Source organism: Acyrthosiphon pisum, chromosome A1 (assembly GCF_005508785.2).
Source record: "Acyrthosiphon pisum isolate AL4f chromosome A1, pea_aphid_22Mar2018_4r6ur, whole genome shotgun sequence".
NCBI lineage: Eukaryota > Metazoa > Arthropoda > Insecta > Hemiptera > Aphididae > Acyrthosiphon > Acyrthosiphon pisum.
In genome coordinates, this window is record NC_042494.1 from 77,583,267 (window position 1) to 77,604,703 (window position 21,437).

The 21,437-nt window shown below is 33.1% G+C and overlaps 2 protein-coding genes across 2 annotated transcripts; both read right to left on the reverse strand.

The window, feature by feature from the left end:
• Positions 1-4,145: 4,145 nt before the first annotated feature.
• Positions 4,146-5,057, reverse strand: LOC100164442 (cylicin-2-like). The gene has a single exon (XM_001946284.5). The coding sequence runs from the start codon at positions 5,055-5,057 to the stop codon at positions 4,146-4,148; it is 912 nt and encodes a 303-aa protein (XP_001946319.1).
• Positions 5,058-17,250: 12,193 nt separating this feature from the next.
• On the reverse strand, positions 17,251-18,771 carry LOC103309085 (histidine-rich glycoprotein). The gene has a single exon (XM_008183675.3). It carries the CDS (start codon positions 18,299-18,301, stop codon positions 17,480-17,482), a length of 822 nt encoding a protein of 273 aa, XP_008181897.1. The 5' UTR covers positions 18,302-18,771; the 3' UTR covers positions 17,251-17,479.
• Positions 18,772-21,437: the final 2,666 nt, after the last annotated feature.

A 21,437-nucleotide genomic window follows, 5' to 3' on the forward strand; every position in this document is an offset into this window, starting at 1 on the left:
ATATGAACACTGTAATAATACTATTTTAATACTTCAGAACCACGTTAATCATTGGGGGTTGTTTCAAGAAATACCTACATGGCACGTGTGGAAATCCAACAAAAAGTGTTTTTTTAAAATATTTCATAATAACCCACCTACCATGATATAATTACGTACCTGTTTTCAATCATTATAGCGGGAAAAAATAAATCAAATTACGTCCTACAGTAAGTTTAATAATTTGTATTCTATAATTATTATTCAATTCGAAATTACGCGGCGTCTTATAATATTTTTGTTTCAAGTTTTAAACGTATACAACAATGTGTAGTATGATATTACATGCGTGCATAGGATAATTAATTTTCAAGTCGATCGTAAAGTGGTTCATCAGACTATATGGTGATACATTTGTAATACATCGAGTATTAACTAGGTATGAAAATATTATTGTATTTGAATGTATTTAAAATATATAAACTATTGTAATATTGTTCACAGAATGTTATTATACATTCATTAACATATTATTCGTATACAAATATACACATGTGATTATGTGAAAGATCTAAACAGTTACGATTTAAACATAATAATATTATATTACATTATACGCAACGATTGAACGATATACAACTATACAAGTATGAAAAGTAAAAGGTTTTATTGTTGTGTTATTATTATTACATTTATTTTTTACAAAATCAGACCGCCTCGATGACATATTTGATACGGTCCATCTATATCCATAATATACATATATATATACCTATATGTTATAAGTAAACGAGGTATAAGTATGTTTTTCAGGATTTGAAAAAAATAAAAATATCTCTATATTAAATATTTATATTATTATATAAGTTCATCTACCACGTAACAAGCCACAGACGTATAGGTAGGTACTTTGTGGGATTAATTTTGTATTGTAAATATATTTTATAATAAACGCAATCGAAAATAACATTTTACCGTGATTAAATTTATATTTGTTTCGATTTACCGACTGGTGACTGTATTATACTATATAGCCATATTACCTATAGGTGCATAGAGCATACTGCACATATACTGCAATTTATATACTATATCCTATAATATTATGTATATTATGTATTGTGTTTGAGGACAGACCCAACTGCAACCGTGTCGACCGTCGAACAGCACCCTGCCACAATCGAGTATCGATATGGCAGGTCAAAAATACACACACACACACACACACACACATCGATGACCTTATCATTGCACTGATCACAACGTTTTAGTGCGCTTAACTATATCTATTTTATATTTCGTTATATAATCCAGTATTGCTTTAAATTACCACGCCGCGCCGTTGCATAACAGTAAGCAAAAAAAAATTAAAAATTAAAAATATTCGCAGAGGAAACCTATAAACGTTTTACGGTCTTGTGGATCTGCTATACAAATAAATATTATGCATTAATATCACACGTATTCGCATGTTAGCATGTATTATATACAACCAACAGTTATATAGTATTATAGTATGTATTAAATTATTACCACGATTATAAAATATATACGTGTATGTATATATGTATATATTATACGGCTGTAGATAGGTACGTGTTTTATTTTTATAATTATGTAGATTCCTATATAGGTAATATGTACATGATTGTACTAAGAAAAACGTACAGTGGCGTATAAATATTTCTAAAATCAATGTCCATGCGGCATGCACATAAATAATATTGAAATTTAGAGGTATACTATAGTGTATTTATATGATGTGTATATTATCACGAGTGCTCTTCAAAGATTTATATACCTATACGGATACCTGCCTAATATTATTATTGATAGCGATTTAAAAAGATTCCTTAAATACGTCATATTACTTTACCTAGGACATTTTTTAAAATTATACATGATTTTTTTGAAGGACATCAAAATAGTAGTCTCTGGTGGGGTAGTTTTGGCACTAACCCACTGACCTACTGCTGAATTCGAAGAAGGTATAAAACCCGATAAAACCCTGAAAGGTTTTTTTTATTATAATTACAAGGCATCAACTGTATTGGTCATTGGTCGCTATTACTGTGTTAAATTTTGGTTTTTAGTACATTATAGAATATAAGTATTTTTTTGTTTTTATAACATTGAATTAAATCAGTAAGTAAATAAAAATTAAAAATTAAAAGTACATTTTGATTTTGTTCTGATTATAATATTATGGTTTTGTATAAATTGCAGGTGTTTCTTTGATAATATTTTGAGTAGGTTATAGATGGTTCATTGTTGAGGAATGCGGAGAGGTTATTTGGCATGTATTTTGATCTTTCGTCATTAAATCGACGACATTCAGTAGAATATGTTTTATAGAGTATTTTAGAACCGCAAGTCCCAACAGTGTTAAATGCACGGCTTGTTAACGGATTTGCGCACTGCAGACAAGCGCGGTGTGTAAGCAACTCCTAATTTGCCTGTGTGCGCTACCTACCTAGTATTATCATCATTATTTTTTTCCGTATATTTTTCACGAAATCAAAAGAATAATATAACAAAAAGGTCTTTCACCGAGTGTTTAACATGAAAACAAAACCATTTCAAACGTTGCGCAACGTTTAAATGTAAATTATGCGTTTTAATTGTGCGCGCGCGCACACACACACACACACACAATGACTCGCGCCTGACCTAAAGAGACGCGATCTGTCACGGTATTTCGGTTCACCGATTAACCGTCGTTTTTCGGCTCGTAATAACATAAACGATATTCACACCCATTAGTAGCATAATAATAATAATATAATGGCGAATTGTATTATACTATTATTGGCGGTGGTGTGAATAGTTTGTGTGTGGAGGGGAAAACCGAAAGGAAAGAAAAACCGTCGTCGATCGATGTGTCGACATTTCCAGTCGATACCCTAACCTAACCATTATCTAATGTTGCGTGCACAATAATAATTTAGTTTCTCCGTTACTGTGTGTACCTACCTATATATATTATTATTTACAATGCACGGCTCTTGGCCGCCCTGACACGATTAATGGTGATAAAATGTTAAAATATCATACCGACGACGACGACGAGAGTTGCGCACCGTTGATGACGCGTTACTATAATTATTATTGTTCGTAGGTATACATCACAGACACAAACCCCAATAACGATTGGTCCGATCCAGTGATTTTTGGAGTCGAGGGAGACGATACTCGGGATTTATGGGAAAATCAATTTGTGAATTCGTCAATCTGTTTTGCCGATTAAAAAACGGCTAAAATGAGGGAAACATATAGCGCGTTAGCCCACCCCCAGCAACAGTACAATCTAAATGTTATTAATAAAATAATTGTAAGTTCGTATCATTTTTACCTACCCGATATTATAATTCGGTAATAAAAAATGACGAGAAAAACAATATGACCGAGGTACCTCTTTTTTCACGTGTTCTATTATAAATTTATAATTTTAACTGAAAATGAAAACGCAGAAGAAAACCTATATTGTACTATTAAAGGCGATTGTTTTGAGTGCCAGATCGATAAACGGTATAACGATGAACGGTTATTAATGTAAACACTCACGCGTTTTCTAAAAACGTATTACAAAGGTATTATGTTTGACTAGTAATACTCAAGTCGTCGTCGTCATCGTCGTCGGAGGGCAATAAAAATAAGGTCTAAAAAGTTTTTCAATTATATTTATCGCATCGTATAGCCATATAGGTGGGGCTGTAGTCTGCAGTACTGAGTTCTGATATAATAATAATATTACGACGATCGGAGCGTGGCGAAGAGAAGAGAGAAAATGATATAGGTACGTGTGAACCGACAGCATTGTGTGACGATAGCGTCTTAGAGACGCTTCAAAAGATTATTGAGAAAACAAATTGCAAGTATATAAATATAATAATATTATGCATACATATATGTATTATAAATATAGTAAAAGATATACGCATATAGAAAAAGGATTAAGGATAACATACGAATTGATTCAGTCGCAGACAACGTCACATCGTTATAAAGTTGGTACTACGTCGTTAAAATATTATTATTTATATAATATATTATACCTATTTCAGTTGTAGTTATAACATTATTATTATAAGTTTATCGTAGGGTGAAACAGCGACCGCTGCAACGACGTCGATGACTCAAGTTTGGCTCATGCGCATGCGCAGTTGTTATTGTTTTTTGCTAAACTTCCATTTCTTGTGCTCGTCATGACCGCCCTTCTTCGCGTAGTCCTTCTTGTGCCCGTACTTCTCGTCGTGTCCCGCCGCCTTCTTGTGACCCTTGTGTTCTTTGTGGTGCTTGCCGTGATGGTGTTTGCCCTTCTTGCCCTTGTGGTCGTGATGGTGTCCGGCGTGCTTGTGGCCCTTCTTGTATTTCTTGCCCTCCTTGTGTCCGTGCTTGTGTTCGTAGCCGCCGTGCTTCTTGTGGTGTCCCGAGTCATGGTGCTCGTCGTAGAACTTCTTGTTCTTCTTGAACTCGTCCAACTTGTGTACCTCGTGTTTTCCCTTGGTGCTGTGCCCCTTCTTGTACGCGCCCTTGTCTTCGAACTTGTGGCCCTTTTCACCCTTCTCGCCCTTGTGGTGGTCATGGTAATAGCCACCTTCGTCGTGGTGCTTCTTCTTGTGGCCACCGTGCTCCGCAAAATGTTTCTTCTTGTCCTCCTTCTTGTGGTGGCCCTTCTTGCCATGGTGATTCGAGTGTTTCGACTTGTATCCCTTATCAGCCTTTTTGCCCTTCTTGTTAAAGTGGTCTTCTTTGTGGCTAGAACCGCCGCCTTTTTTGAACTTTTTCGATTTCTTCTTCTTTTTCTTCTTGGACGCAGCCGTGTCCAGGTCTGCGGCCGGGGCACTGGCCAAAGCCAACGACGACGCGGCTCCCACCGCGTCAAGGCCAACGGTGGACGCGGACACTGCCAGCGGCGGTGCCGGCGCCACCATCATCAGCTCGGACGATGGCTGTGGCCGCGTGGCCGCCGCGAGAAGTCCCCCTGGATCGTCGATGGCCGCGGCAGTGCCGTGCCCCCGTGCATGGCAACACCAAACGCTCAATAGCACCAGACACCCGAACGCTACGCAGTGCATGGCTGTACAGTGTGCGGTGGTCGTTTTACCTTATATTTTATACACTGCCGCACTCCCACTAGCAAAAATGGTGACGACTATTGCACCGCCACCGCCACCGCCGTTGTCGTTCAGCCTCCGCAGCCGGTCGAATCGCGAACGTCTCTGCGTGGCTGCTCATCCACGTCGACACGCGGCGCCCGTTCACCCACACCGCTGCTGTACTGAAATAGCGTCTCCCCCGACCCCGACGACCTCTGCAACAGGTCGCGGTGCCGAGTATAAGTTCCCTGCTTCTGCCCTCGCCTCACAATATATGTATAGGTAGGTCCTTACCAGCTATATACTCATCGGGTGGAACGCGCGATGTACCTATACTTTGTCGTCACGAAAACTGAACACCCGAAGCCCGAACGACCCACAACCCGACCGATCCACCGATCCATACCCACCGCCGACACCGTCGTCTGTGGTCAGATACGAGCGTGTTCCGACCACCGTTGTGTGCAGTTTTTGTTTTTCGTTATTTCACAACACGACTATTATAAAATAGTATTATGCCAAAAAGTAAAATTCATATTTGTGTAATAAATAGGTAGGTATTAGGTACATATTTTATGGTTATTGGTTAGCTCTTGCGATTTTCGCACGCTTTGTGACCCGACGACGGTGTGAAACGAACAACGATTTACCGTTCGACCTAATATAAAATTACACACATTATTCACTTGCTACTTTCCCGCGTCCTCGATCTACGTTTGAAAATTGAATGAAACACATCATCTCAAAACCAAGCACACTTTAATATATAGGGACTATTGACAATGGACTAGGAATCTCTATATTATGTCTTACATCGCGTAACGTATACAGAAATATATTATAGTTGATTATTACCTTTAACACAGTGTCCGGAGTTTTGAAAAACTTTTGTGACGATCATAATATTATTATATACTATGGTCTATGGCAAAAGTGTCCCTCAAAATTATGAAATATTATACATATTATTATTATCATAATTATATTATAATAGTCACACTATGTAATGCAGTCACAAACAAAATAATAATGATATTATTATCAGCCATTATGATTGTATGTGCATCGTATAAATACATTTGTTTTTGTTGAACAGTATGGAAAATAATAAAATCACAGAAATTGAATTGATCGATTCAAATACAATTTTTCATTCATACTTAAAAACATATCAATAATATAATGTGTTAACATAAAAAATAATATATTCTGATACAAGATTTACGAATTATGGAAATATTATCCTTTTTAATTTGATTCTAAAAAATAAGGCATCCGCAGAAATATAAACCGGTGAGGGGGGGGGGGGGGGTAAAGTTGAAAAAGATCTGATAACACAGGTATACTATTTTTTTGTTTTTTGCAAATTATAAAACAATTAATATTAATAGCATGGCAGTTACGATTTGTTTGTAAAAGGCACACTCTGCTGTATGGAGTTTGAAAGTTAATTAACCGATGGTCAGACCAAAAATGCGTTGGTTTTAAGTGTTGGGTCGCGCCAAAACCAGGTTTTCTGTTGGTTACATTCCATCGCACTTAGCACGAAATTAGTAGACAGAAATGTTTTTTATTTGTTTACAGTTTTCATTCTTTTAGACAAATACTTTATTTTTTTATCAACCGTACATAAATTCGGGGAAATTGTTTGTGACAGTTTAACACAGAAGCCTATATACACAATTTATAACTAATATAAACGCAGTGCGTACCTATAGGGTTAGCTGTTAATTCCTACTTATTATTATTATTGGACATTGGTATTAACGTTATACTATTTGTAATTTATTGATCATAGTACATAACGTATACGTATAGGTACATTGAAAATAGGTTAGGTATTAAAATTTGTTCAATATAAAGTACTTGACCTGATATTATGAGTGCATATTATTATAAGGTTTTAAATTTAGATCCTAAATATTCATTGCATGAACCTTTTAAATAATTTTAATGAAAACTATATTCTATTTCTATTATTCTAATATTTTTTTGAACAATCATTATCATTTCATCGTATTTAGTTAATTTTGTATAATGTGGAATGTACCTATCTAGTTTTAATGATTTAATAGGTCTTATATAGTTGTAATTTATTAATATCATTGTAATCATCAATCTCACACACACTTTGATATTAATTATACCTGCATGAGTCAATAAATACATTTAACATTTTATAAATATGCAATAGTAAAAAAAAAGCCAAAATACGACGTTCACGTGAACTCTCAACTCTGTTTAAGGAAATATAACCTAACTTGAGTTTTGTATGTGCGCGTTGGATACTTCTATAAACCAGCTGCGACATGAAAATTAGTTTAAATAAAAAGAGCACGTTCAAAGGGATGAACGAAGAAAATATCAACGTCAATTCGTAAAATATTTATTAGGAGCACTTAGTAGTATACAGTAGGTAGTAGGTAGTAGGTAACTATCAAAAGAATAACGTACGTTTTATAATATACTATATACCTATTATATGATAATATTAATTATTTTATCGTTGTAAAATAGACATACATTTACAATTCACCTGATCTTGTAGACAATTCGTGATTAAAATATATATTATATTAAACATACTTAATAATAATTAAAGTGAAAGAGCATTTGAAATAGGTATAGTATCATAATATTTTAATAAAATAGGTATATTTAAATATGCTTGTTACTTGTTAGCATTGACTATTTATATCAATATGTCGTACGTCTTGTGGATGATAATGATTAATTCTGCAACAGTTTATTCTGTTAATTTGTAACATGTTATTGAACTAGAATATGTATAACTACTAAACTACTTATCTATATGATTTTACTCAATATTAACTTTCAGTAAATAACCAAAAATCATTGAGTTTCACAGAGCTCATACATTTTTTTTCGTTTGCAATAATAATTTCCTACTTTAGATTTAAATGAATAATAACCTCTGGATTTCAACGAACGAATACGTCCAATATAATATATGAAATTGGTGACCATTACATTTTTTTTTTTAGTGTAATAGTATTTTAATTAGATTATTACGCGAGGTACATTATATAATATATTATTATAAATATAACTAAGGTGGTATAATAGTAGATATACGTACTCCTAAACAAGTCGTCAGCTAGTTAGTTAGGCTAGATCGGCGTTTTATTTACCTATTGAATATATTTTTGAAAATATTTCATTTGTATAATCATTATTAATGTACATGATTTTTAAGTTGCGTCACTTAGTAAGAAAAATAATAATCTACAATACCTAAATAACAATAATATTATCTCATCCGATGTGTCTAGTGACACGAAAAGAAAATTCGATGCGAGTAGTGCAATAAGACGTTGTCCGCTGCGACTATCGTGTTTTCATTTGTTTTTTATACCGTTTTTCCGATTTTCTCGGCTGTTATATATATATAATTTATTATCGTTATAACTTCTGTGGTATTGGTTGCCGCAACACTCAATTCGCTCGTTATTACGTTTTAAATTTTAATTAATGAGCCACGCTGTAGTATGTTTCGTTAAAAAGCGCTTCTTTTTTATAGGGAAAAATTGATTTTATTTTTCATATTCAATATAATAATATTTCTGTTATTGCTTTCATCGTGTTCAACGATGATTCGCCAAATATCGTAAAAACACGTTTCTCGTAAAATAATCAAATATCAATACAGTGATATTATTTTTATATAAACAATACATTCTGATATTATTTTATATTATATACACTCGAATGTGTAATATTAATTGCTTCCTTATAATCTTGCATAGAATTATATAATATATATCATTATAATATATTTTATATAAATATAACGTCATGTATGCTTCAATTATTAATATTATGTGTGACACGTTTAATAGGTATCTGAATTATACAGATTGTTTCGGCTCCATATATTTGCATTTGCTTTATGCACGTAATTGACCATACGGTTAACACGACTTCTAAAAATTGAATAAAGACTATAACAATTAACAACTATTGCATTTGTTAACAATTGTTGTAGTTTGTTATTGTACCTACCACTAGCAAGATAAAAGTTATTAATGAGTACTTTTATTTTGAACTTTTTAAGATTAATTAATTATAATATTATACTTGGCCGTTGTAATCAATATTCAAATTTATCGTGAAATAACGGAGTAATCAACATTATAATCAGCTGATGCAATTTTGGGATCTCAATATCATATAATACCAATATCATTAACATTATCTAGGTAGTCGATATCAACCCTTATAGTAACTCTAAAATACCCTCATGTCTTGCAACAAGAACCTTCTATATTATTCAGTGAGAAATGAGTCATATAAATCCAAAAATTCTATAGCTAAACGTTATAGTTTTTAATATCTTCGTCTGTGTATAATTTATAGAAAATCTACTTGAATTAAAAAGAAACAAATTAAATCTAATTGATTACACAAGTTAGGCAATTAATGTTTGAACGTTAAACACGATTTAAAAATTACATTATCGATGAAAAATATCGTTCTTATACAGAACAACATAAAATAAAAGCTGGTAAGTGGATGTCGCTCTGCTGTACAGAAGGTTACAAGTGGGTCATTGTATAATGGATTGTATTAAACTTGAATTCAATGATATAATATCATTATTTAAGAAAAACGATTCCGAGCGGAGACGGTTTGTCAGTCTGGATATTTTATATTGTTATTATTTATTATATCATGTAAGTTGAATTAATATTATAATATTATTATAATTTTTATTCGTTTCTATCGTGACAAACAAAGCGTTAGAAATTAAAATCCCATTTTTAGCGGTTTTTGTAATTTTTTGGTGGTTTTTCCCGTGGCATTAATTAATAACTATTGATAAAATAGAAAAATGACCTCTTTAAAGTACCATCTTGATCTAATTTGTTAAAATATAAGGTACTATATGTTGAAATTGAAGCACTCCTTCTGGTAGGAATTGTGTATACAGGATATAAAAAAAATAAATAAATAAATAAAAAAATAAACACCATTGTAAACCACTAGCTTCTTCGCTCCGCTCAGAATCTAAAAGGGCTTTCGTTTGTGATTTACAAAAATCTTTTATATATTGGACCATTTAAATAAAATAATTGACATAATAGATATATTTATATATATTTTTTAATATGTATATTCATTAAATATTATTTTAGTACTATAAAGTAGTATGGTAAATGGCTGCCTCATGACCAAGCGGGTTAGAACCATACCGGATTTCACAGATGAATGACACAGGCGCCATCGCAGCCTTTCGGTTCATGCAGATTTTCAAGATAATTTGCTGGACCAATCCAGCCTCGTAAGTTCATACGACGCTCATTTAGAACGTATCGAATTTATATATTATGTATAAGTAGTAATACAGTAATATACGATTTATTTATATTGATTAACATTTAATAATACAATTACTTATATAAACTTATGGTATAATTTATTTGAGCGGTTTACGTTTGGGTGACTTTTTAATAATTTAAATGTGTTTGGGCTATTTAGCATAATTATGCGTTTGAACGAGTGATCTTAAAACATTATAATGTGTTTGAGCGAATAAGTATGAATAGGTTTATAGGTAAATTAATCTATATTATATTGTAATACTATGCATTATCAATTGAAAAATAAAGCCACATACAAAATACATAATAATTAGTAATTAATAATGATCTCAACTTTAAAAATATATTGGTATAGTAATATCGTAACATACATTAAAAATGTTGCAATTAATAAAACAAAATCATATACGTAAATACATAATACATATAATTAAAAAATGATCCCTATGTTTAAAAACGTTCACATCAAAGTCACCAGCTTTTAATCATACGTAGGTAAAAATAATTTTACTCGCCCAAACCAACTATTATTTTTTTGCTCAAAATTACCTTCGCCCAAACAACCATCACCCAAAACATTAGCCCGAGGCCTCAACATTTTATAGCAAGGCTTTTGTGTTCAGTATAATATTGTAAATACCTACTTGGGAACTCGAGTAAAATATAGTCTGTTTCTAAAATAGATTTAAGCGAGTAAGCGACAATATATACAAATTATATTTAAGTATTATTATGGGGTACCGTTACTGCATATTTTTCATAATATAATTTTAGATTCTATACGGTCAGGGCTTCATATTATTAAACTTCATAATATAAAATATGATAACATTGAGTTACAAGGTCTTGCACAAAGCCGCAATGATAAAGATATTGCAGGGTATAGATTACGCGTGTATAATGTTTTTCCGATTTTTTTTTTCACACAATTGTTAGAAATACACCTTTTGAAGTTCACTGCATTGATTTATTTCTATTTTCGGTCAGGATAGAGAATGTTCCACTTTGCAGTTTCCACCAAGCTTAGATACATTTGCATTTTTAATTTTAATACATGAGACTTGATATACAATATTAATTAAATTCATTAGTAAAGTTATGTTTACAGACATTTTTAATTATCAAAAATACTATCACACTATTTTTTTTATAGACATTTGAAGTTCTAATTTTGACAAAATTGGATATAAAAATAACGATAACGATGTTTCTTCTAACGGTTTTAGTTATTTTGTTATACTTAGAAAAACGTTGATCGTAGGGACATGAAACTTTTAGTCATTACATACATTATAATTTTTTTATAAAGAATGAAATAATCAAATATAATATCAAAATATTTAAACTAATTTTAAGGTAGGTACCTATTGATACAATATTATTAATTAGATTATATTTATACCGTCTACGGTACGCGATATTGACTTATAACTTATAAGTTAGGTAATAGAAATAACTATATTAATTAACAAATAGAAATAGAATTAATAGAAATTAATCATAAATTATCCTTAAAATATAGGCGACAATCCGTCTCCTCTCAGAACGGTTTTTCGTGTGGAGCTTAATGACGATAGGTAATCATCTACTAATATATCTGAGCTATACTTCTCTGTTTTCTTTATATATATATTATTATATTAATTTTATAATAATTCCATATCTTTTGTGTTTTACTGAACTTTTTTACCGAACTGCGTAACAAAAATAATAATTATAATAAAAAAAAAATCTATTCGATTATATGGGTTGCCTATTTAAAATAATAAACGAAACATTTATAAACACTGATTATCAATCCAAACGGATCGCAATTTAACAGAATTATTTCGTTCCAAACGTAATTACCCGAAATACTGTGTGAACGTGATTTAACTATGGTATCTGTAACCGAATATTTGAGTTTGGTGTTTTATTTTCGCAACACCTCTTCGTTTAATATAACGACCTAAAATAAATAATGAAATGATAATAATAATGATAATAATAAAAAAGACACCCGCGGAGCACCGCTAAACTGGATTAAAACATGACAGATTTGATAAATTGTTGATTATTACAAAAATAATCATGCCTGACCGCGGTTGTCTGTTAGAATTTTATAGTACCGCGTGTCATTTTTCGGAAAATAAAAAAAAAGGTTTTTAATATTGATCCGTTTAGCCGGTGCCGCCGTCACGGCCGAGTCCAGCGCGTACAGAGTCGAGAGTTTTAAATCTTTAAGCAAGCAGACGGATGCGTGTAATATGATTGGTTTTTATATGGAAAAATAAATGTTTATTTTATTTTTTCACGTTGCCACTAAAACTCACACACACACATACAATTTAAATACCTACTACAAACTCTTTTAAACATTCATATCGGAGTCCAATCTATATATTATATAATCGTATATCGTCTATATAGCATATTATTATACATTGTACACTCGCGTAGGTTGTAACCAGCTATACCTACAATGTACCTTTACAATGTTATATACAACAGTATAATATCATTATACTTCACTGAAGTCAAAGAAAACTACGTCGATCGTCAAAATGGTTTTTCGAATGTGTCCTCCTCTCGCCGATGAATGGTATTTACGATACCTTGCACACGCAAATACAAAATATAATATGTATATAATATAATGCCGTCACGTGGAAAATCGCACCACAAAATAAACGTGCATATTTTCCAATTTAATATCACCTGCATAAATCTCGACGGTTTTCTAAACGAAATTTACGTTTTTCGATTTATTCCTACAGGCTACAAGACCGTGCATTTTGTTGCCGAGTGCGATCAGAAACCGTCTGCTTTTATAGTGACCTGATAACAGCGTGTTGTACATAACCTACGTCAGGGTTGTTATGCTCAACTGTTGTACCCGACCTGGTGCAATAGGAATGATAATAATAATAATAATAAATTATAAACCAATGACATTCGTTGTCTCGTGCGATGTATCTAAGTTTTTCCAGTAACTGTAATTGTCTTTCCATAGTTTCTTAACCCAAGTATCAAATGATATATAATATGCCATTGGTTTACGTATATACACAATAAATTATTTTATTTAATATTTAATTAATTATAAATTATATTTATATACCTAATACCTATACGAGGCGCGAACTAAACAATTTGCGAGACACCCTTTGTCACTGTAAAGGTTAGGTGATGTATTGTACATATAACCATACACTGCCGCATTATTCTATATTTGAAACCTTCGTTTATTATTCAACTTCAACAATTTTACTCTGATTTAATTGCGCATTATACAATATTACAATTATTATGGGTCATCGATAAAAAAAAAAAAATTGAATTAAAAATATTTTATTAAATCGGCGTTGCCGATGTTATTATGGATCTGTGTAGGTACCTACTGGTGAGTAGTATATTATATATATATTAAGTAATGTGCAAATATTGAATATACGTGATCACGCCCAATGATATTAAAATGTATACATACATTGGTCTACGCTGAAACAAACGCAAAAGACTCGTTCCGAGTTATATTTTTTTTTTCAAAACCACAGCAATGGATGTGCATATACAACGCTCAACGAAATGGGTCAACAACAGTTCGTGAATGTAATAACGTATATATACAGGGCACCCATAGTTAAAATATTTATTATATTATATCATTATAACGTAGGTATCGGTAAAAAAAAATAAATAATAAATAGTTTTCTTTTTAGCAGCGCAAATAAATATATAGAAAAACAAAAGCTGGCAACTATTTCAGTCGCATCTCGGTGGCACAGTCACTCATAGTGGCCTGTAAGTTTTTTGTACATACACGATGATGGACCACGCGATTCGGTTAGGGCGATATCAACACGTCGTAATAATAGTTAATATCAAATAACCATAAAAATAATATTATAAACCACTTACAAACCGCTGCAACATAATAATATAATTACTACCATTATATTATATATTATGTTCGTATCAGCTGGCATATTATTATAAATTAATGATACGCGCGTGCTGCGAAGATTAAGAGACAATAAACAAATTTGAATAATAAGTAGTTTTGTTTTTAGCAGTGCAAATAAAATATATAGCAAAACGAAAATCGGCAACTGTTTCAGTCGCAAACCGGTGGCGGCGCTGTCACTCAAATAGTGGCCTACTTATGTAGTATGTACATACACGATGGACCACACTCGATTCGGTTAGGACGATATCGACACGTTGTAATTATAATTATTTACAAATAACCATAATAATAACAATAAAAATTATTATAAACCACCTACAAACCGCTGCAACATAATATTATAGTTACTATCATATTATTCTCGTATCGGCTGGTATATTATTATAATTTAATGATAAACGCGTGCTGCGAAGATTAAGAGACAATAAGCATACAAAATTCGTCTGCAGATCGTTTGTGCAGAAATTATAATTAATCGAACGTTCGCGCCACCGCCCGTGTACAATATATTATTATATACCTCTTCGTATAATATACATAGGTAGAGGTATTGTTGTTATTATTATTATTATTATTAAATTATAATATACAAAGCACGCCAAGCACGCTCACCCCCATTTTTTCCTGTAATAATTAATATATTCAAATTATGATATTCGGAATTTTTAAATATAACAAAAGATATTATTTTCAAATTCTTGAATTGTTTTGTAGGTACTACTCTAGTCTTGAGGAGTGTCTTGTGGCGATACAAACTATAGTTTTTTTTCAAATGAGAATCGCCCTTTTTTACTGTAAATTATTTAGTGGATAATTTATTTGAAAATGTTGATGTAGGTACCTAGTTCAAAATTTAAATGAGTAGTTTCTTAGTTTTTAAAATATTTTTACTAATAATAACAGTCCTTAAAAATGGTTTTACAAAAAAAAAGGGTTGAGCATGCTTGTTGAATCACGTTGTATAATATCTCGTATCTGGAAAATTTCAGATCGTAAATGTTAACGTGTCGCCACAGCCTCTGTAGTCAGATTCTGATATTTACGAAATTCAATATAATAATAAATTATAATTATTATAATATTAGGTACCTAATATACGATCGTCTATAACTTTTCGCTCCGTTTTCCGTTATTATGAATAACTACATTAATTGACGGGAAGTCGATGAATAACAATATCAATCAATTGTGGTACCTACCGTGGTACGTGAGTTAAGAATATATTTTCACTCGAATGAGTCGTGTGGATAAAATTACGAATTGTTTTCATACTTACACGAGTAATACTTCATTCACTATTGACTATAAATGTACGATATACTATGCCACACTATTGCGCAGTGGTCGTCATATAAAAAATGTTTCAGAACGTAAAATGATTTTCAGAAGAGTAAAGAAAATAAAGAAAATATTTAAATGAATCTCTAGGGTTATTAAAAAAAGAAAATGTTTAAAAAATATACAAAAAATATTTCTTTTTACCACCAGAATAGATTTATCTTCAAGGAATTATTATTTTTATTATTATTCGTATACATATTTAAAAAAAAATGAGCAAACGTTTTGCAGCCAAACCAAATCGGCTTAGAGTTATATTAAGTATTATATACGAGAACCGGAGAACCTACCGTAGATTATGTTGGACTGATCGAGCGAGGTCATTATACAAGTTTAATTGAATATTATTATGATTATGATAATAATATGTTTTTAGACTTAAAACCAAAAGCATATTAAAAAAAGTGATGTATCTGTTGTTGTGCGCCGCTTAAAATAATGGCATTGTTAAACATTAAGTTGTTGCAGTTTCCATGGTGATTGAGGTACCTACTAAAGTACTAAATTCGGACAAATTGAATGTGAATAATGCTCTGTTTTTTTTTCAGTACGTCTTATGACATGAGTTATTCGGAAAGTTTTAGATTTCGATCCCGCGTATTAGTTTACACTTTACAATGATGTTTTTTTATTGTTATATATTTATACGGGAACACACTTTTTCGGGTAAAAAGTTTCGTGTAGCATATATTTTGAGTTTCGAAAACCTGGTTCGGGTCGTATATTGTCAACAGTTTTTCAAAGCGCGGGGAAAACAGTACTGACCGCCGACAAAAGAAAAATATATATCGAAGACATTACGGGTTTTTCTTCCGATCTCCTCCTCGTGTCTAGAATCGTTTTTCTGGAAGCCTTGATTTATCGCATATTATATTAATATATCTATCGAATTAATATAGTACGGCTGGTATATCACAGCACACCACTATACACTATTCTGCATTAAGGTTGAACGAATAGCAAGACGAGTGCCCAACTCCGTCACTGCATTATTTTCGTCCAGCTATTTTTTTCATTCGTCTCGTCACGGACGCACATCTACTCTCGGCGGCCCACTCTAACAGGTGTGATAATAATATGTATACGACCTCCTGTGTTAGGCGCAAAGCCGGTGTCGGCGGTCATGGCAGAGCTCAGTTTTGCTAGCTGTAATGTATATTATGTATATATATATATGTATAGGTAGTAGGTACCTACATTTATTTTTTGTACGAATATTTGATTAAATTGCGCAATGTGTCTAATCGATACAAACCGATCGCTGAAACCTCAATACTATATCGAACTAAGTTGGTTGTAGTGGGAGGCAGTGGCGTGCCGAACAGTCATTTTTTGAGGCAATTGCCTCAAGGGAAATTTGGGTGGGTGGGTGGGTGTGTTAGTATAGATGTGCAACTTATACCTAAAAAAACTTAATAATATTTATTATTTTGAATAATAAAAAAAAATAGTGAAAAAACTGTTGGTGGTGGGGAGGGGGATCAAATTGTATAGTTTGCCTCAGGTCTGCTTGTCAGTTCGGCACGCCACTGGTGGGAGGGAGTGAAAATTAAGCGATAGGTACGTTAAATTGAAAATAAATTGACCATATTTAGTTATTTTTTTTTGCTATTATATTATTACCATAATATATATCAAATATATATATCATACTTGCACGACAATAAACAAAACAATAAATAACAAACAAACAGGATATAATAATTAAAATAATGGTAAAACAAACTAGTGTTTCAGTACGTGAATATAATTTGTGGTTGATCTCCGATGGTTTATCCTTGCTTCTTTTTGCTGTACCCATACTTCTTGTGGTGCTTGTGTCCTCCTTTCTTGCCGTAGTCTTCGTGATGCGAATGGTGTTCATCGTGGCCCTTTTTGCCCTTGTGCCCCTTATGCTCTTTGTCGTAGTGGCCCTTCTCTTTGTGTCCCTTCTTGCCATATTTGTCTGCATGGTGTCCCGACTTGTGGTGTTTACCTTTCTTGTGCTTGCCCTCCTTGTTCTCGTGCTTCTTGTGATGTGCGCCGTGTTTCTTGTGGTGCCCACCTTTGTGGAAGTCGTCGTAGAACTTGTGTTCCTTGTGGTACTCGTCTTTGTGGAACTTGTTGTGGTACCCTTTCGTCTTGTGCCCCTTCTTGTGGCCTTTCTTTTCACCAAACTTAGCACCCTTGTGACCCTTCTCGCCCTTGTGATGGTGACCGTACTTCTCGGCTTCGTCGTGTTTCTTCTTTTTGTGGCCACCTTCTTTCTTATAGTGGCCTTCGTGCTCCTCCTTGCCGTGTTTGCCCTTGTCACCTTTGTCGAAGTGGTGTTTGGTCTTGTAGCCTTTGTCGGACTTGTGACCCTTCTTCGAATGTTTTTCGGCCTTTTTCTTCGACCCACCGCCCTTGGACGACTTGGACGACTTTTTCTTTTTCTTGTGGGACGCGGCCACCGTCTGATCCTGTGCCGGCACCGCCAGAGCAGACGATGGCGGCGGTGGTGCCACCGCGGACGACTGATGTTGGGAAGCGGCCACCGCCTTTGGGTCGTCGCCTCCCGCCAATGATGTGGCAGTAATGGCGGTGGCGGCGACCGTCATCGGCGAGGTGACCATCGTGGCTTCATCGCCCGGGTTCGACGGGTATCTTGCGCGAATAACCGGACCTCGCGATATCGCGAAACACAGCGCGAATACACCATAGCTTGGTGGGCCCCATGTCGACTGTATACGCGACCAACCAATTATGATATTATGATGTATACGCGCCGCATGTATGTATAATACGAACTATCTAAAACGACAATTTTATGACGTATAATATAATAATACTATAAATTGTTATCGAGTCTTGCAGGAGGCCTGCGGTTGTGCACGCGATCGGCGACCGATCACTACTGACAGTCGAATCGTGTCCTGTTCATATTTATAACGCTTGCGACACTGGTTCGGATGCTCCGTGCCAGTTACGCTTTCACGGTTGTCGAGTATCGCCGTGTACCGTGGTATACGCAGCATCGGGTGACTCGGTGTTGCCGTCGCAGCCGCCGACGCCGCCGCCGGAGCCAATCAGCCATTTCTGCGGCGGCGCAACCCCGCTCTTCGTGGCCCAAACCACAATACGAAACAATATGTGTGTAATAAGAGAGTATTATAGTGCCTACACATTATACCTATTTTACCAGCCAACCCGAAATGCGTCGGTATAGAATTTTTTTTTAAAATAAAATAATGTTTAATTTATTGTTTGTTATTCAAAATAGTACTTTATAGGTCCGTCGTTTTTGGAAAACGATTTAGATAATATTGTTATACCGAGGGTTTCATGGTAGTTGTCGATATTCGATTTTAGGTTACATTATTAAATTGGTACATTTAGGTAAGTGCATTATTAAAATATTAATGTAGCTCATAGGTGTAGAATGCCACTAATTCGACAAAATATTGCCTAGTTGTATCCGCCCGGGGATACGTGAAGCCGAGATGGGTAATGAACCTGCGATGGATATAGTGATTAGTAACAGATATTTCTTCTGTATAACCAATGGAAACCCTTATGTATATACTAATATACCATATATATATAAATGAATGCTAGTCTGTCTGTCGTTTATGTCGTTGTAGATTATAATAGTATAGTAGAAATTAGTATTATTTTTTTTGTGTGTATAAGTATATTGGTTGCCATTGGTTAATCTGGCAGATCAGTTGAAGCATGCATAAAATTGAATTTTCGCAAGGTGACTGAGTTGCACTTATAGCCGCTCATCGGATTGCCTACCAGGGTGGCTGAGTTGCACTTACTGCAGCGAGTAACACCCAAACGGAGTTGAACAATCATAATTTTTTTTAAGAGTTGTCATTTTTTACGGGCAACGATCGTTCGAATCGATACTTCGAAGTATGTGCGGTATCAGTTAGTATATTATTAACAAAAAAATATTCGACTTTCGTGAGCCAAAACGCAATTTATAAGTAAGCTATCCTATAGCCCATGTTTTCCTATGGGGGTTGGAAAACCAAGCTATATCGTATGACTCCTCTATAGTCTCTCGAAATATGTAAATATTTTTACGAAATTTGGAGCTCGTTTTATTGTTTAGTATCTATATAGTTTCCAATCTATAGGCTCCATCCAAAAATGCATACATTTTTATACATATTATAGATCATAAAAACAGCAGTGCAGTACGCGTTATTTTCGTGTCTCGTGGATAAAGTAATAGGCAAGTAAGCCAAGATTCATCCTGATCCTTCCGGCATCCTGTAGTCTAGATTTAGGTACTTCCGAAATTATTAAACCATTTTGAAATTAATCCCCCGTCCCGCACCGTAACAGAAGTACTACCTTGGTACTGTTAACACCGTTGTTTACGGTGGCTGTGATCGTGTCGTATATTCGACCGTCTGAAGGCGCCGACGAGTGTCGTAGTCACTGTAATTTGTTGGGGGATGGGGCAGTTATAAAACGCACCAGGTGAAACGTAGTATTATTATGAAATTTTTTCAAAATAAAATATTTAACCTTGTCATAAGTACCTAATATGATATTAAACATTTAAAACAGCACGATTTCGAGTATACTTACTTGTATATTTCGATGTATATATACATTATGGTTATTAAAATATATACCTAACACTGACCGTCTATACATTTTTGTTATTGTTATTGTTGTTCAATTATTACTTAAATGAGATTCAGAGAATATGCAGGTTGCCATACTTGAATTTTTTTTTAAATAGGTACCGTAAATCACTTGACTGTGTCCATAATAATGTTTAAAATCTTTTTGTGACACACCTTATGTGAATCGTATTAATCACCATCGACATGATTTTTTATATATATTTTTATTAAAACTGTTTCTTCTAGTATAATAATTATACAGTTTTACAATGTTGTAAAGATATATTATTTTCAAAAAGCTGTTGTATATGTGTTTCAGCAAGTGTTCGGACTTATCTAGTTAAATTTATCTAGATGAATGCCTAGATAATTATTTGTTCATCTTTTATCATATCTAGATAAATAGTTATAAGGTATCTAAACGTTCATCTTAGATAATTTTTTTACTAATCTAAATTAATTAATTTAGATACATTTTTTATTGATAAAAATCGTGAAATTGTGCAAACGCATTTTAAATATTTATACAGATTCTCAAGCCAAGTTTATGGTTTATAAATAATGTAATTATTTTTATTTATATCATTATTATTATTATGTTCTTAGTGCCCAACTAAAATATACCTAAATTTAAAACCCATCAAAAAAAAAAAAATTATATCTTTTTTTTATAAAAAGTATTTATCTTTATCTAGATAAATATGAGTTAAGTTATCTCTTATATCTATCTAGATACATTTGAGTTGCATGATCTTTATCTTTATCCAGATAAAAAAACACTTATCTAATCCGAACACTGGTTTCAGCTAGGTACCTATATTATATAAAAAAATATATTTTTTTGGGATAAAACACGAAAAACAATCTGTTGTATAGGTTTCAAATGTACCTTGTTATTCAGTAGGCCTCCGTTACATTTTGATTTAATGATAAATCGTTGCATAAGAAAAATGATTCTGAGTGGTGTAGATATGTGTCTATTTCTAAGGATATTTTATAATTTATTTATATCATTATTGGTAATTTATATTTTTTTTAGTAGTACAGTATTTTTAACTTTTTTTTGCCAAAAATATCGCATATATTATTGTTATTGACTGATAAGTGAATACCATGGTGTGAA

Coding starts and splice junctions, on each gene's coding strand:
- LOC100164442 (XM_001946284.5), bottom strand. CDS start 5,057: ATGCACTGCGTAGCGTTCGGGTGTCTGGTGCTATTGAGCGTTTGGTGT.
- LOC103309085 (XM_008183675.3), bottom strand. CDS start 18,301: ATGGTCACCTCGCCGATGACGGTCGCCGCCACCGCCATTACTGCCACA.